General features: G+C 40.2%; 1 protein-coding gene across 6 annotated transcripts in view; it reads left to right on the forward strand.

The window, feature by feature from the left end:
* PLCE1 (phospholipase C epsilon 1) overlaps window positions 1-19196 on the forward strand; it is a 321105-nt gene that overhangs the window by 145743 nt on the left and 156166 nt on the right. For all 6 annotated transcript variants that reach the window (XM_035708087.2, XM_035708091.2, XM_035708088.2 and 3 more), the window contains exon 3: window positions 7491-7779. In XM_035708087.2, coding sequence (XP_035563980.2) covers window positions 7491-7779 — 289 coding nt within the window. The remainder of the gene's footprint in view (window positions 1-7490; window positions 7780-19196) is intronic.

Genomic DNA, 19196 nt, shown 5'->3' on the forward strand with positions numbered 1-19196 from the left:
CTAGCTTTGTGCATACTGGTTCTTTAAGTCGTGGTAATCTCTCTTCCTAGAGCTCTTCTGAAGTTTTAATGAAATCATGGCTCGAGGCTCAGTACCCACTTCATTTTAAGCACTCAGTAAATGTTGCTGTGATTACAACATAGATAGATATGATAGATATATCTATCTGATATATCGACTATCTGATGGTCGATAGATACCTAAGTAACAAGCCTTCTTCTTGTTGAAAGATTTCAGAAGATATGCCATCAAATCTAGGAACATCATAATTTTCCATAACTCTGACCCCAGAAAGATAGCTTTTAAAGCAGAGCAAGTTATGAAATTTACTCCCCTTGACCAGTACCCTCTTTGATCCCAGTAGAAGTCAAATTGAGACAAAGCTCTTGGTAGCTATGTAGAAGAAGGAGCTCTCCTGGGTGAGTGCTGTGGATGTGGTATATCTGGCTTCTTCATGCCTTTCCATGCACCAAAGTCTTTGGCTTTGTCTTATCTGAATTGCCCCAGCTCTCCTCAGTCTTGGATGTTTCTTTTATTTTGTTTTAATTCTGAACTCTGCGTCCCAGTGCTGGTTTCTACAAGGTATATCTCTTTCTTGAGTCATAAGGAGCGCAAATGTTTTCTTAAGTTTGTCCAAGCACTACTTGCTTTTCTGCAAGTAACTTCATAATATCAAGGTCATCCTGCTCAAAGGTAGCACCTTGGCATAAAGGGGATAGTGTACCTCCATGAAAAAAAATCCACTCACAGTCCGCAGTCATTGTCACGCGGAGCCATGAGGGGTGCTGTTGGCAACATTGATCTATATAGCTATCTATGTAAATCTTAAATCTCTAAGAATTTAACAATGACCCAATGTAAAAACCTCGACTCCTTTTCTTTCCTCATTCCCAACACTTCAGCAAGTCCTGTGGAATCTATATTCAAAATATATCTTGACTGTAACAGTCTTCAGCATTTAATTAACTTGTTTGGCCCACATATGTATTGTCTGCACACTAAGATGAAGCTCTTCCTGCTCACTGTTGGATACCCAGTAATTGGGCTTGACTTAACATATGTGCTTAATAAATATAAATCAATTGTTGAGTGAATGAGTGGACACATACCTGTTTGGCAAACTCAGATGCTGTGTTGTGACATGTTGATTTTATCTCAAAAAAGATATTGGCCTATACAGGGTGGTGGTGTCTAGTTTTCAGCACCTTTAATATCATATTAATCAAGTGAGATAAAGTTTATGTATTTTTTTTTACATTGTACTCTAAAACTATAAATCTCCATATAAAGGAAGCATATTTGGTCATTCATTAATCATAATAACTTGCTTATTTTCAAAAGTAGTTTTAGGGTGACCATGAAAGGAATTATCATGAATCAAAACAATAACAGCATTATAAACACCACTTAAATATCTTGCCAAATAACAATATTTTCTTGAATCCCGCTGTTTGGGCTTTTGGTGTAACCAAGTTTAGTGCAATGGATAAAGCCAGACCACAGAGCTGGACAAACCAGATTTCAGTCCTGGCTCAGCCTTTTACTAACTGGATGAAGTTGGCTGTATTTCTCCATCTCTCTAGGCTTACTATTTCTATTTGCAAAATAAATCAACCTCACAGGTTTAGTGTGTAGATTCAAATCTCATGTAAGTAAATACTTATCATTGTACCCAACACACCATCATTGTGTCAGTTAACTTTTGTAACAAAGCACTCCCAAAATGTAGAGATTTTTAACAACAATCATTTACTTAGCTCTGTGTTTCTGTGATTTATCTGGATAGCTCACCTAGTCTGGATCGACTAATCTCTGCTGGGCTCTCTCATGTATCTATGATGACAGTTGGACTGACAATTGGATGAGCTAGGATCTAAGATGGCCTCGCCATGTGTCTGGCCGGAGTAACTGGGCCATGGTCTCTCATCTTCCAGCAAACTAGTTCTGGCTTCTCCACATAGCAGTTGTTACAGAGTTCCCAAAAGCAACAAGAGGGCAAGGTCCAAAGAACAAGTATTTTTCAAGACTTTACATGCATCACATTTGTTAAATTCCCATTGGTAAAGCAAATCACAAGGCTGGCTCAGAATCAGTGAAAGAAATAATTTATGGCCATTTTTACAGTCTAACATGATCAGAATTGTCACCATCGTTGTAAAAAAAACAATATTTGTTGAGTATTTTTTAAGTGGTAGGTGCTATTCTAATTGATTGTATTTATAAAAAGCTTGTAATCCTTACCTCAACCTTATGAGGCAGATACTATTATATCCTCATATTGGAGAAAAGGAAACAGAGACACAGAATGACAAAGGAGCTGATCCAACGTCACACAACTGGGAAGCAAGGGAGCAAGGATTCAAACCAACATTCATATGTTGGTATGTTGGTTTCAATCCATATTCATAATGACTGTTCTATACTGCATCCTCTTCCCACTCTACATATGTAGGACTTTCCATGATTGTTTCTTTTTTTAAGTGGATGATCTAATAAGAGGTTATAGCCTGAATTTAACATGTTCCCTGAGCATTGTCATATCTGTCACCACTTCATCCATGTTTCAGCTTTCTTCCAACAGACACCTTATTAAAGCTTACCCAGTATTGTTATGGCTGACCTGTGTTAGTCCAGTTCTTGGTAGAACCTGATTATTTTTTGTTTTTAGTGGTTGGAGTGTTAGCAGTGGTGTGGAGTTTATTCTAGAACTTTTCATCTTTATTTCTTCAGAGAAATTTGAGGATTTGGAAACAAGTGACTTATGGTGATGCTGAATGATTAATAAATAAATACATAACATATATATATATATATATATATATATATGGTAAAATGCAATACCCCTTGAAAGCAGAGACTGTGACTTTGTCTCCTTGGCAACTAGCAAAGGGAAGAACACCCAGAGGACATGTTACGGGAGCTCAGTATATATTTATTGTATATAGTTACACCAAGTTCATGTCCCATTAAGGCAAGGGATCACACACTTATATACTAATAGTGACCAGATATTGGCAACATGTAATCACTAGAGAGGGGTAGAACTGGAGAACTCATGCCTCAGGTAACAGGGAAAGGTCTAGCCATTTGACACCGCACGGGAATGTTTAGTGTTGCCAGATTGTTCTAGTTTTTAGGAAATGCTGTAACTTCAAATGTGTATGTAAAATTTCCTGATTTGATATGATGTTTTAAAATATTAAATAATTGGGATCCCTGGGTGGCTCAGTGGTTTAGTGCCTGCCTTCAGCCCAGGGCATGATCCTGGAGTCCCAGGATCGAGTCCCACATCAAGCTCCCTGCATGGAGCCTGCTTCTCTCTCTGCCTGTGTGTCTGCCTCTCTCTCTCTCTCTCTCTCTCTCTCTCTGTGTGTGTGTCTCTCATGAATAAATAAGTAAAATATTTTTAAAAATAAAAAATTAATTAACTAATTAAATAATCTCTACAACCCAACATGAGGCTCAAATTCACAACCCTGAGATCAAGAGTTGCATGCTCTACCAACTGAGCCAGCCAGGCACCCCACTTTCCTGAGTTTAAAACACTATGTCGGGGATCCCTGGGTGCCTCAGCGGTTTAGCGCCTGCCTTTGGCTCAGGGCACAATCCTGGAGTCCTAGGATCGAGTCCCACGTCGGGCTTCCTGCATGAGCCTGCTTCTCCCTCCTCCTGTGTCTCTGCCTCTCTCTATATATCTATCATGAATAAATAAATAAAAAAAAAACACTATGTGTCAAATCAAACAGATCTTTTGATACATCTGACCCATGGCCAGCCAATGTGTCACCCCGTACATCAGGCGCTGACTGGCATCTCTGTTGTATAACAGCTGTCCTAAAGGCCCAAGAAGGAAGGGGAACCACAGAATAAGGCAGAGATGGAGCAATGAGATAATAAGAGAGGCAGAACTTCAAGAAAGATGGAAAATTGTCTATTTCAGAGATTTCACAGAGGTCAAGGAAATGAAAATAAAAAAAGATCATTTGATTCAAGTAGATTATTTGGTACAACACTGCATTCACAGGCTGTGTTTTTAAAAAAGAAAGAGAGAAAGAAAAGAAAAGAAGAGAAGAGAAGAAAAGAAAGAAAAGAAAAGAAAAGAAAAGAAAAGAAAGAAAAGAAAAGAAAAGAAAAGAAAAGAAAAGAAAAGAAAAGAAAAGAAAAGAAAAGAAAAGAAAAAGCAAGCCATGGGCAAGTAACATGAGAAATACTCCAAACAGTTAAACAAAATAAAATCAATTTCTTTTTTTTTAATTTATTTTTTATTGGTGTTCAATTTACTAACATACAGAATAACCCCCAGTGCCCGTCACCCATTCACTCCCACCCCCCACCCTTCTCCCCTTCCACCACCCCTAGTTTCCCAGAGTTAGCAGTCTTTACGTTCTGTCTCCCTTTCTGATATTTCCCACACATTTCTTCTCCCTTCCCTTATATTCCCTTTCACTATTATTTATATTCCCCAAATGAATGAGAACATATAATGTTTGTCCTTCACCAACTGACTTACTTCACTCAGCATAATACCCTCCAGAAAATCAATTTCTTTACTCTGACCCTTTTCATTGTCTTTAATATCCTAATATGCAATGTAAATCTTCAAAAGGAGAAATAGGTACTGTTTCAGTGATCAAGAAGTCATTTCATACAGTTCCTTTAGATCTAATGACCTGGGGAAAACATTTAAGGAAAGCTGTATAAGGGACTGAATGAGTGAGCCACTGGGACTCTCTGGAGGAGTGATATGGAAACTGGAATGCATAAGGTAATGAATGAGGCATGATAAGCCAGTGGAGCAGCTTAGCATGTAAAAAAGTAGGTAAACCCATTAGTAACTAAGAACCATCAGCATCTTAACTTTGTAAAATAAAAGCCTTTTAGCATCATTCCTCTGATAAAAATGAATAAACCAGGGCACCCCTGGTGGCACAGCGGTTTAGCGCTGCCTGCAGCCTGGGGTCTGATCCTGGAGACCCAGGATCCAGTCCCGCGTCGGGCTCCCTGCATGGAGCCTGCTTCTCCCTCTGCCTGTGTCTCTGCCTCTCAGTCTCTCTCTCTCTGAATAAATAAATTAAAAAAAAACTTATTAAAAAAAATGAATAAACCAAAAAAAATAAAGGGGTCCCCAACTTCTCATGGATTAAACCTCTTTGCCTGACATTCAAGGTTCTCCTTTATCAGGCCAACTGACATTTCTGATTCCCCTGTTATGTCCTATACTTATTCTCTGTTCTAAATACCCTGCTCTGCGCTCTGTCCTTAGGGCATTTTCTGTTTTCCAGCCTCTTTACCCTTGCTTACCTTGTGAGTTGCCTTCCCCAGCTGCTCCGATTAGAGCTGTGCCTATTTTCCAAGGCACAGCTCAAATCTGCTTTCCTCAGAAGCCTTCCTTAGCCATCAAACCTCACAGTTTTTTTCTCTGAATTTCTAGAGCATTTAAATTTCTGAAGGATTCGTTTGAGACTTAGTGTGTTGGAGATTGCCTATATGATTGGGAACTGAGAGAAGAAAGGCATGTCCTGAGCTGTGCAACTCTCAACCCCCGTTTACCCTCACAATACACCCAAATAAGGTTAGGATGATATTATTCAGCAGCACATAAGAACAAGGGTATAACCCCATCACAGTGAATTTCATAGACTATGCTCTGTTGTTCTGCAACCACCTGCTGCTATTCCCTGAGGATAGAAGAGTTCATTCTCTTCTTGCTTAGAGTAATCAGTGCCATTTGTAGATACTAGGTTGAGCACTTACATGTATTGTCTTGGTGAATCCCCCAATTTCTCTAAGAAGGGGCACTAGTATCCCCAGTTTACAGAAGAGGAAGCATTCTCTAAACATTCAAGTCAGATTGTTCATGTTTATGGCCCTCTCTTTAGCTGGTCAAGGCAGAACCAGCAGTACAACCCCACATTCCTGACCCAAAAGTCTGGGCTTTTTCTGTCTCAGCACACCATCTCCATGGCTACACTGGCCACCAGAAATTTAATGACAGAGAAAGGAAAGAATTCATACTTGCCCTTCAAGTGGCAAGTATATATTAGTAGACTGCAAAAGGCAGAGTAGAAGTCTACTGAGAGTCAGTGCAGTTTGAATATGAGAGGTATTCTGGGAATATTCTAGGATCTGCTAAGGACCTAGCACAGCCCAGTGGGCATCCTCTTGAGAACCAGTGGGTTGTGGTTAAGGTGAGGTTTGGAGGTTTGTGCATGACAGGGGCACATGCACAGCCCGGAGGACATGTGAGGGTCTTCTCTTCCTTGGGTACTCACTGATGTCACTAGGGGGATTGACCTCCATTTTCACTCTGCTATGAGCTCTTTGATTATCTCTCTGTCTCTCTTACTAGACTTGGAACTCTCTGAGGGGAAAAGCTGTCTTATTTACTTAGACCTGATGCATAACTGGTATATAAATATAAAATACTTGTTGATTTGATGAATGGATGACAAGGCAAGGTGCTCAAGGTGGAGATAACCCAATATAGTCCACTTTTACTCCACTATCAGAAAACTAAATTAACTATTTCTTCCCTGTTGTTTATATACTACCCAGCAGTCTCAGGCCTCCCAGAGACCTTCACAAAACCCAGAACCTCTCTTCAATAATGTAGAACCTCATAATTTTCAGGCCTCATCTTCTAAATTAGATTGTGCAGTTTTTCAGCACAAGAGGTATGTGCTACTTCTTGTACATGCCTCACATCCTTCAGCTCACTGCCTCACACAGAGCAGGATCTATATAAATGCATGTTGAACAACTGTATTGGAATTATGATTGGAAGCCTATCCTAACTGTACAATCTCTGTGAGATAATTCTTGGTGAATTCAGATGATAAAAGGGAGAGGAAATCAGGATGGTGATAGAGACAGAGCAAGAACAGTGGGTAGGATCTGTCAACTCATTGGATGTGGAAGATGAGACAAAATGAAGAGGAAAAAGGATTCCAAGACTTTGAACCAAGCTGATGGGCTGAAGGATTATGCCCAAGAGAGAAATATAGAACTTCTACTTCCCCTGAACTTCTCATCCTCACTGCACTTTGAGCAGAGAGAAAAAGATTCCTCATGAATGTCCGGCTCAAGTGTTCCTTGGAGGCAGACAAACCTGTGGCAGTCAGGCACTCAGGAGAGTTCAAAAGGACAAAAAGGAAAGGTTGACTTTGTCACTCTGCAGAAGAGCTTTGCTCTGCCAAGGAGGAGGAGGAGAAATTGGAGCTGAATATATTTTTGGTTGGAACTACTTGTAAGTGTTCTGTTTGATAGCAGAGTTGTTTGAATGGCCGATTTCATAACTGCACATAGCTTTTCCAAATAAATGGTGTCTGTAGAATGTTCAGGTTAATGCATGAGTCCAGTGCTCAAGAGTGTTTGTGCTTAGAGCAACTGGGCCTTCTTTCTTAATAAGTCATCTTGGCATTTTGTCAACAAACTAATTTGCTTTTCTAAGAAACTAGATTAATACTTCCTGTACTCTGTGCTATTCACAGATCTACAATGCAGTGAGAAGGGAAGAAGAAATAGAAAATACCATTGGATCTCTTCTCCATTACTTTACCAAGCTCCCAGCCTCCAAGACAGCCCATGAAAGGATTAGTGTTGGTCCATGCCTAAAGCAGTGTGTCCGAGACACCATATGTGAGTATCGTGCCACCCTCCAGAGGACGTCCATATCTCAGTACATCACGGGTTCGCTCCTAGAAGCAACCACATCTTTAGGAGCGAGAAGTGGCCTACTCAGTACTTTTGGAGGATCCACTGGACGAATGATGCTAAAAGGTAATGTCTGAGATTTACTTTTCACTTTCCACCCTTTCAGTGCAGAAAGGAATCTAAGTTAGCATTTATGCATCTCCTCATGGAAAATTGAGTTTACTTTTTGGCAATTTTAAATAAAGTTTGCCACTGTCATAAGCTATAAAAAAGATAGTCCTTTATCAAAATCCTTTAAGGTATAAACATTCCAAACAATAAGCATTAAGATTTTGAGATTGTTTTTTCAAAAGCAGTATGACTGATTACAAGATTATCTTTAATCAAAAAGAAACTATTCAGACAAAGCGTTTCTCCTAGTGGTGGTCTATGACAGATGTGATGTGATAAGATGTGATAAGATGCTTAAAAACAAGTGTGGTCATGTGGTCACAGTGAAAACCAACACTGAGATGGAACAGAGCAAAATGTAGTCCTTTCTACACAGAATCAATAAGTTCGTGTTGACCAGAAAAGCTAAAGGCCATCTTCCAATGATTCCCATCTTTAAAAAAAGGATAGTCAGGCATCCTGCTAAAACATGAAAGCCAATGGAAAATGAGGTGCTTCAGCACCAGAACTTCCCAGCTACTTCCCACGAGTAGCAGACAGGCAGGTCAGAAATGGCAGTGTACCAAAGAACCTTGGAGATTTGTGCACTGCACAGCTGTCACAACCCGCTTGGCAGTCTTCCCTGGCAGGAAGCTGCCATCCAGACGGGGACCATGCAAAGCTACGTTCCACTGCCTGGGGGCTGCCAAGAGCTTGATCTGACATCCGGCCATTTCTCTCAAGGAGAGCAGCTACTGCCCCTCCACAGCAAGCCCCAGACCTATGGCTAGCAAGCCAGTGGCCTTCCTCCTCAATTCTTGGCCACCCTCCCACCCCACACCACACACACCTGGGCAGGCTCAAGGGGAAGTATACACCTCCCTGTGTACCATGTGGGTACCATGTAGGTTTGTTTTCTGGAACCATTTTAATTTTGCAGCTTGGTTATAAATAATGAACGAAGGAAAACATAAGTTGTGGGAACACTAATCCAAGTGACCAAAGGGTTTCATATGTTTTTTGAGTTCCTACTAGGTGCTTGGTGCTGGGTAGGGAAAAAACAGTTCCTGCTGCCATGGAGCTTTATAGTCTCTAGATGGTAAGCAGTTTCCTCTATGCACAGGACTCAGGATTTCTCTACTCTATTGTAGCTCCTGATGACTGCCAAACTTCCATTCTCCATCCATGCTCTTCCTAGAAAGTTGGGCTGAGATTGGTATGCCGAGTTATTGTTGCTTCAAGGCTTGTGACTCTATGGGACCTCATCCTGTGAGTTAATCAACTTGTGTTTCTCAGATACCCCATCTGTGCCCAGCAATGTAGGTATATGGAAGATTCTAATGACGTACAAGTCAGTTTACTTGCCTTTAACTTGTTTATGATCCTAATGAGGAGGCCAGCGTTGTGTGCACCAAGTATTCGAAGAATAATATAAGACTAGAGAGAGTTAAGTGCTAAATAGTGTGAAAGTGCCTCCAGTAGTTCAAAGAGTTTAGAGAGGGAGTTAATGTTCTTTATGACAAATGGCATGGCCCAAAACATGAGACCTCAAACAAACAAACAACCATCAGTAAAAGCCACTTTCTTTCTTCTCCGTTAATTGCAAAGGGACAGATCTCAGACTCACCAACTAAGGCAGCTGCCTCCAGCTTTATACAGACCTCTAGGAAAAAAGGAGGCTGCTTGTTAATATGTCTGTTGCCCTGATAGTAACTTGACCTCAATTGCTATCTGTACTTCTCCCTTCAGATCAGAACATTTTTTTAAAAGATTTGTTTATTTATTTTAGAGAGGAGGGAGGGAGCGCTAGAGGGAGATGGAGAGAGAGTCCCAAGCAGACTCTGCACTGAGTGTGGAGCCTGACACAGGCTTGAGCTCACAACCCTGGGATCACAACCTGAACTGAAACAGAGAGCCAGATGCCACCCAGGCACCCCCAGATCAGAACTTTTTGATCAATATTCTTAGCTCAGAGATTCATTGGCCCATCTGCTAATGTGTTATCTTTAAATTGGCAATTTGTACAAGAGTTGGGAGTTTCTTTAACTTTCTGTTTTGTAGTTCTTTAATGGTTTTTGGTATCCCTCTGTAAGTAGCTTCTGCTGAATAATACAATTAGCTGGTTGGCTTCTGTTCCAGGCTTACTTGTAGCTCTGACTTGTTTTCTTGGGAAACTTTTACAACTTCTGTACCTTCTCCTGTGGGGTCCTCAGAGTCTATACATGCCATAGTGAAACATGTTTCTTTAACATGCAGTGGAAGAAAATATATCCAAAAAACCACATCAGCATTCAGAATCATAGAATTTTTTTTTTAAGATTTTATTTATTCATTCATGAGAGACCAGAGAGAGAGAGAGGCAGTCACAGGTAGAGGGAGAAGCAGGCTCCATGCAGGGAGCCGGATGTGGGACTTGATCCCAGGATCATGCCCTGGGCCGAAGGCAGACACTTAACCACTTAACCACTGCGCCGCTGAGCCACCCAGGTGACCCAGAATCATAGAATGATTATAGAATCTATAGGTTCAGCATACTGACTAGTTGAGTCTTGACCTCTGTTGGCCATATACTCCAGCAGGAGGTCTGGTGGACACACTGGCACTGTAACCTGGTTGTCTGATTCTTTTATTGTTCATTGTGTGTCCTGTGGCATTGAGTTGGCTGACAGCTTTCAGCTCTGTATTACTAATGAAAATCTCTGGGAAGTATATAACACAGACTCCGTCCCATTTTATAAATAACTTGTATTCCAGAAGTTCTTTTCTCAGGAGCTGTGTGGAGCTTAGAATTCTTTACTAGCGACACAGTATTAAACATTGTGATTTGGTTGACTCTAGTCCTCAAAAGCCTCTTTAACCCACAACACAGTTGAAATCTATAGACTTCCCATGGAAGTGTATTCTCTTTATTCTCTTGTAACACTAGTACTGGAATACTGAGAATCAGCCTCCAAAGAAAAAGCAATACAAATGAGTTGAAAGAAACTTCTTGTGTAAGGGAAATACATTTAGTCCAGGTGAACACAGTTAAATTGAAACTTCTATGAAGATTTTGAAAAGAACTTTGGGCCATTTTAGAAATTTTAGATATTAGCATCTAGTTCTCTTTTTGGTTAATCACATTTCAAAACTCATACCTATATATAAGAATCAGAAAATTATTATCCCAAGACTTTACTCTCCCCACTTTTTAAATGGAGGCTTATAAATGGAATGAAAAAGAGAAGAGAGGCAGGGCAGGGTTTAATTCCCCACCCCCTTAACCCCCGAGGAAAACGTTAAGGAATAGATTCAAAAAGAATGACTTCTTCCATGAGAAAGGTCATATTTGAAGTAGATTAAATGGGTTGGGTAAAGGTAGAGAAAAAGGAGAGAAAAAGACAAGTACTGTTTGATTCCATTTATATGAGGCACTTAGAACAGTCAGCATCATAAAGACCAAGGGCTGGGAATGAAGAGTCATTGGTACTAAGTATAGAGTTTCCATTTTACAAGATGAAGAGTTCTATACAACAGTATGAATGTATCTAATACCACTGAATTATACACTTAAAAGTGGTTACGATGTTACATTTTATATGTATTTAAACCTCCTTCTCCTCCCCCTCAAAAAAGAATAAAATATTTTAAAAAGAGGACAAAGATGTTATGTAGGTCTTTGGTCCCCAGGTTTATTAAGATGTTAGAATCAAGGTTCTGGAAAAAGGAAATACGAAAACAGCTTCTCATGTGAACATCCAGGGTGGGGTGGAAGCATGTCAACTTGTCTTCTGGAATGGTTGTGATTACAAGATGAGGTTTGGAGCCTGCAGTAGTTGAAAATAGGAAGAGAAAATGTCCAATCAGTTGTTCACCAGTCACAAGGCATTCACAAGTCAGGAACTGGTGACTCAAGGCTTGATTGGCCAGAGTTCTGCAGCCCTGCAGCTTTACCACAGACTACAGGATTCTGCTAACTCTTCAACATCTCATTGAGCTTCCACACCTCCAATGATACAGGTGACTCTAGAAAGACCAGTCAGGAGACGAACATTCCTGGTTTCCTGCCTTCAGGATCACTAAGGATGATCTATTAAGTCAAAAATTTGCCAAATAACAAGAAACATTTTCTGATATGAAGCATTGATTAGCAAGAATATGCCCTGGATATCAAAGGTGTGTTATCTCCAAATGGGAAATGGAGCATTTATACCATCTACTTCTGGTCTAGGTCCATTTCTCCCTCTCCCCATTAACCTTGCTAGAATCTCAGGATCAACCACCTGTAGCAATGACAGCCAAAAGAATTATTGATGTCAATAATCAGGAGGCTTTCTAAACCCATTACCTGCTTTTGTTTCTATTTTTTTATATGTACTATCTACTGAAAATTACAAAAAGCAAGATAAAGTAACAAGGGAGAGAAAAAAGTGAGATCACTGATATTAATGTAAAATGCTGATAGTAAAATTAGAAAAAGTAGTGATAAGGGAAAGGATTTTTCATTAGAAGGCAGCTAAGTGTTTTCAAATGTGCATATTGTACAATGTGCATATTGTACCAGCCAATATAATAAATTTGGTACATTAAACTCATTTTTTCCTTCCCAAACTGTTGCTAAGTAAATTTGTAAATTTAAGAATTAAGTATTTACATATAACCAGGACAATGCTTAGTTATTCATATTTAAATTATGTAGTAGAAAAGAAAACTCCATTGTTCATTTTAACCAGTTTGAGTATGTGTGTATGTAGAGAATAGCTATTAAAGTTATTGGTCATATATAGAGTGTAAATAGAATATTAATATGAAAACAAAAATGCCTTATATACTTAATATTCTTATTGAAAGTAGACAATATTTTATTTCTGATAGAAAGGTCTAATAAATTTTTCTTTTATTGCAATAAGGATATTCTATTTGTGTATTTTTCTAAAATTAATATCTTCAAGGATAAAAACAAGAAGTTGTAATAAGAGTACACACACACATTTGAACTATGTGGCTGTACCTCATAAATAATTTAATTTATAAAGACTGTCTTTGTTGACTTCCTCGTAATCAAAACAATTACCCTTTCCATGCCTACCAAACAGAGGAAGGCATATGCATATTTCTCATTCCCAGATTTATTTAAAGAAATCCTCTGACTTATTAGTTTTGTGGCCTTGAAATTATTTTCTTGGTATGTGTTCATGTAATTTGGGGTATGTTTCTATACCAGTTAATCAACTAGAAAGTATTCATTCACCGTGGCCAAGTGCCATATCACCTCTGGGAAGAATGCAAAGGATTACATCTGGAAATCTTCAACTTGAACTAATCTTCAATTTCTCACTCCAGAGAAAATTTAATATTAGGTCTACTGAAGTAGCTCTTACTACCTGCCAAGAGATTCATGAAGTGCTGGGCTACACAATTGATGGCAGGATCTGTAGCTCCTGGGGTAGGTTTGGTGGGTATAGGACAAGGCCCTATGCCTTCGGTGTACAGTAGTCAGGTGTCATCCAGGACTGTGACTCTGTGCCTGAGTGTGAGCCACGAATGTGATTCCATGTCTAGGTGTGACCTAAACTTGCTCAGATGTGACCGAGGAGTGCATTTCCCCTCCTAGGTAGAACCTCAGAGTAAAAAGTACCACACATGACCCACACATGTCAGTCACTTCATGGCCAGGTGTGAGGGTTGTGACCCTGTACCCCTTCTTATAACCAGGGATGCTTCCAAAGTACCAGGGAAGAATGAAGTCATGTACCTCAAATGTAGTAGAGACATGATGCTTCTAAAGCTAAAACAATTATGGATATTTTGAAGGGGAAGAAGAGTAGAGCAGAGGAATGACTTCTTCTTCTTCTTCTTCTTCCTTCTTCTTCTTCCTTCTTCCTTCTTCTTTTTTGTTTTTTGTTTTTTGTTTTGTTTTTCTCAAGATGCCATCCCCATTACTGTTATCTCTGAAATTTTAAACTCTTCTGTAAAGAGAAAATTGGGCATAGCGATGGATTAGAGTAAGGTAGAATTACGATACTACTACTTGTTTACATTTTCTTAGTTCTTGCTGAGTGCCAGATATTGCTCTGAGTGTTTTGCATGTATAATTTCATTGAAAACTATTCAGTGGTCCAGTGAAGGAGGTACTATTTACTAATGAGGAAACTGAGGCCCAGAGACATTAAGAATCTTGCACCTGGGTACAGAGGTAGTCAGGATAGTGTGAGTACTTGAATCTGGGTAGCCTGTTGAGCTCATACCATGTTCCAGGCAATGCATCAAGTCCTTTTAGTGCATTATTTAGATTAGTCTTTATTGTGGGTTGACTTGTGTCCCCGAAAAGAGATATGCTGAAGTCCTACTCCCTAGTACCTATGAATGTGACCCGTTTGGGTCTTTGTAGATATGCTCAAGTGAAGATGAGCTCATTTTCAGGGAAAGTGAGCCCCAAACCCAGCAACTGGCTTTCCTTGTTAGAGGAAGAGAAGAGACATAGAAGCATACCCACATTGTGGTGAACACCATGTGATGATGGAGGCAGAGATGGGAGTGGTGGAACCATAAGCCAAGGAATGTCAAAGACTGCCAGCCACCACCGGAAGCTGGAAAGAGACAAAGGAGGATTCCAACCAGAGTCTTACAGGAGGCATGGCACTGCTAACACCTTGACTCTGGATGTTTAGCCTCTAGAACTAGGAGAAGATAAATTTCTCTTGTTACAAACCATTCCATTTATGATAACTTATTGCAGCAGCACTAGAAAACTAAGACAATCCTTTTGATAATGCTGTGAGGAGGAAATTATTAGCACCAGAAAACTGAAGCTCAGAGAGGTTAAATGACTTGCCCAATGTCACACAACCATTGGTGTGTGCAGGCAACCTAGACCAAGCTTCTCTAAGGTTCATGATCACAGCTATGATGGAGACATATTTGCAGCTCTCCAGTGGCAATGTACATCTCCACCTTGTTTTAGTTATTTGGACGTTTTTCCAGTAATAAGCTCTGATGTTCATCCTCCTCCCATACACACTTTGCCTGGCACAGGACCAGGCACAGATTAGGTCTTCAGGGGGCTGTATTTTATGATAAAAAGCTTAGATTTTACCTTGTCAGTAATGAAGGATGCTGGAGGGTTCTGAGGAAAGGTGTGATTTGATCAGATTGGGTTTTTAGAAAGACCCATCTGGCATAAACTTTCATGGAATCGAGTAGTGGATGTGTTCACAGAATCAAGGAACATGTCATTGCTATTTGATAACACTTAATTGAATGAGGTAATTTTGGAATCAAATATGTAGGTTATACAGACATATCATAAGCTATAGGTTATAGAGACATATCAAACTCATACAAAACAAAAATGCAGGGATGCCTGGGTGGCTCAGCAGTTGAGCATCTGCCTTTGGCTCGGGATGTGATCCCAGTCCCAGGATTGAGTCCCACATCAGGCTCCCTGCAAGGAGCCTGCTTCTCCCCCTGCTTATGTCTCTGCCTCTCTCTGTGTGTCTCTCATGAATAAATAAATAAAATCTTTCAAAAAATGCAAATATATTCAGGAAGTTTTTGAGCTGGCACAAAAGCCATTTCTAGTGTCTCAGCAAGCCATTCTAAGCACCAGGGCCCTGGAATGGTTGCAGGGCTATCTCTGGGGCTCCCCCTTACTCTTGTCTGAATTCCTCCCCTCTCCTTCCAAGGCACCAACTGCCTCTGGAGGTCCAGAGCCACCTTGACTATACCAGCCCATCCACTCCTCACTCATGGCCCCATAATAACATCATTTCCTCTTCTTTCTGTAGTGGATCCCAGCTGAGCTTTGTGAACAAAATGCCCTCATGGATTAGAATAGAGTTCTGGAGTGTTGACTGATGAGGGAGACTCCCTTGGGAGAGCTGGAGACAGATGGAAGAGCTGATGGCAACTGGCATAGGGAATGGGGCACACAGGTGCAAAGACATGAGACAGGAAGAGACACAATGTGTTCAGGTAACTGCTGGTCTACCAGGCTGTCCTGGCTGCAGCTTGGGAAGTACAGAGGCTAAGTAGGAAGACATGGGGCTGGGGCTAGGGGAGAAAATAGGTCTCCAGGGGGCTGTATTTAATGATAAAGAGCTTGAATTTCACCTTGCAAGTAACAAGAAATGCTGACGATTAGTAAAGAAGGGTGTGATTTGATCAAATTGTGTTTTCAGAAAAATCCATCTGGCTACAGTAAGGGGTGAGGCTGCATAGTGTGTCATCCTTAACCCCGGCATAAGTGTCCAAAGTATAGCCTCCTGGGCTTTACCCCCAAACCTACTGAGTCTCTGATCCTACAGGTCAGTGTGCTTGGTGTGGAAGGTGGGTGGAGAGAAAGGAAAATGAGAATTGAAGCACTTAGGAAGATACTGCTAAGGCATTCTTCTTGGTAGGGTGTTTCTGGCACATTTAGCCACGTAAAAATTACAAAAAGGCCCCCTCCCCATTCTCTGTAGGGTAATACAGCCTCATACCCATGCATATCATTTAGTGCACAGCATGCTGGCTGGATTTCAGACCTCTTTTCCATTCAGGTAAGCTCCTTTGTGCAGTGCAAAAACTTCACTGTATCAAAAAGTCTGAATCCTGAGAAAGCAGCAGAGAGGTGTATGTAAGGGGTAAAATTAATAGAATGTGGAGATTGAATGGATATAGTATAGATAAAGGCAGCTGAGCCTAAGATGACCATTAATTTTACCTCTAAAAATATCCTTCCAATTTGTTATTAATGGTTAAAAATCAATAGGATTGTTGAATCATATGCCCACTCTTACCCTGTACCCACCATCACTTTAAGAAATCAGGAGGTTAAGCATTCATTAAATAATAATTATTGAGTATAAGTGCTAAAACCTCCAAAATAGGAAACTAATAAATTCTTCATGATGAAAAAAAAAGTCATAATTCTTGAATTCAGAAAGCTGATTGGTGGGCAGCTTCGGTGGCTCAGCGGTTTAGCGCCGCCTACAGCCCAGGGCGTGATCCTGGAGACCCAGGATCGAGTCCCACATCAGGCTCCCTGCATGGAGCCTGCTTCTCCCCCTGCCTGTGTCTCTGCCTCTCTCTCTCTCTCCTCTCTGTGTATTCTCATGAATGAATAAATAAATAAAATCTTAAAAAAAAAAAAAAGGGAAAAGAAAAGAAAGGTGATTCGTGAGGACAACAACACCAGGTAACCACTTGGGGTCTCTGTATTTGAGCTGGTCATAGTTACAGAATTTCAGAATGGTCCATGTTCCAGAAATTCATTTGGAAGATAGTTATTTGAAACTCTATACCCAAAGACAAAACAGCAATTAAATTCCAAGCCTTCCCCTAAATACTCATTCAATATAAATTCAAATAAAATTGAACTCTGAATATTTTAAATGAATAAGTCCTAATAGATGATTTTTCTAAGTCCCAATTCCTTATCTTTCATTGAGATGATTGAATATATTCTTGTTTCAAGGGAAGGGAATATATAAATAGGGATGTAAACTTTCTTTAGTGTAAGGACATAACTGCCCAAGAATAGATACAGAAACAAGCAAAAATGGTTACTTCCAAGAGAGGCCTTTTGCTTGTCAATTTCTACTCATCTGCACTGTTCAAATGTTGATTTCCATGAGCCCATACTACATGGATCATGTTTTAAAAGAGACTTTTGGAGCCTATGTGAGGATTCTGATGGATTCAAGCCCCTCATTTCTAGTACCACTATTGCCAGCTGCCATACTGAAGACCATTTGGGGCTCTCATTCAAATGAGAAAACAGAGGGGAGGACCAGAGGCTTCTTTGAAGTAGGGTGGGGAGAGGGTCTCAGAGTGAGTAAGACTAGTGTGATTTCAGGCTCTTCTTTGTTCTGATAGGATTGTCAGCCTCTGAGTTGCTTCCTGATTTAAAGAAATGCAATGCGAGCATCATTCTGTCTTGGATTTGAGACTTGATTTCAACACTGCGTTATCTTGAATAGGTGACTTTCCTTCTCGAGGCTTCAATGTCTACATCTGTAAAATGAAAATAAGAGCACAACTTCACAAAGTTGTTTTGAGAATTAAATAAGATACTGTATATAAAGAACTTAGCCTAGTAGCTGGCACCTAATATGTGCACAATAAATGTAATGATGCTGATGCTGAGGATGATGGTGGTGGTAATGATTGCTGCCACCTTGGAATGTCAGCCGTCCACTGTTCTTAATTCAAGTGCTCTGCTCTTAGCTCAGTCACAGATGCACACAGAAGGAAAGACACCCTCCAGGTTTCCATGGCTGGAGACCCAGAGCAGTAGCACCTTAAGGGACACTTGAAAGGAGGTATTTGCAGCATGGGGGCCCACCCCTACGTAAAGTCTTCAGTTAGGTTTTCCTTAGGACCCATGCATCAGGCCATTTATTCATTCATTTGTGTATTCAACAAATATTTATTGAGCATTTACTGTGTTTGAAGCACTATGCTAGGTCCCAAGGACAAAACATTGAATAAGATATAGTCTTAACTTTCAAGAAATTCACTTGCTATTGGAGGAGATGGACAGATAAACATGCAGTTTTGGGGTATAAATGTTATAGTTGCAGTAAGCACAAGATGTAGAGGCTCAGAGGGAAGTTCCTATACCATCTCAAGTGAAGGCTGTTTCTAAAACCATTTACAAGCCTGGAGAAATGTGAAGCCCTATTTCACCATGGAAAACAAGCCCTCCCCTGCATTGTCAAACTTCTGTTGTTTCTACTTCGTTCTTTGTTGGCATCATCTCTCTCCCCTTCAGAGAGGAAAAGATGTGAAGCATTTATTCCCAGGATTAAGAGGCATGTCTAAAATCTGTGATTGGTACAGAAATTAATGCCCAGGTGAAAATTGGTATGTATTTATGAAGATGCATAAAATTAAATGAGATTTTTGCAGTAAATGTAACAATCCTTTTGAGTGTTTTGGATTCTTTAATCTTTTAAAGAATTTTAAATGAACTACGAAAATTCTTGTCCATCAGAACAGCTATAGGACATAATAGAATAGTTATAGAACATATGCTTATAATTTGTTTATAATAACATGTGGGTCAGTACCAGATATTTAAAGGCATCTACATTTGGGACCCCTGGGTTGTATTCTGAGATATGCACGGGCTCTGGAGGATTTCAGGTCATGGGTTTAGGAAGCTGGGCAAGAAGTTTGGACAAAGAGGAGAAGAGTTGTAAACACAAACAGGTTGACTTTGAACTGGCTTCTGGTGGTGGGGGTGGGGTGGGGGTGGGGAATCTCCCTGGGAGGCATAGGAGTTGTTCTAGACAGGAAAAGCACATGAGATGAAGTTCCAGGGTCAGAATGAGTGCAGTATCTGGGAAACAATGAGGAAATGATTCTCAGCAACAATCTAGTGAGTGGGTACGAGAGATAAGATTCATTTGGTAGATGTGGTTACAGTT

This window comes from Canis lupus, chromosome 28 (assembly GCF_003254725.2).
Source record: "Canis lupus dingo isolate Sandy chromosome 28, ASM325472v2, whole genome shotgun sequence".
Classification (NCBI taxonomy): Eukaryota; Metazoa; Chordata; class Mammalia; order Carnivora; family Canidae; genus Canis; species Canis lupus.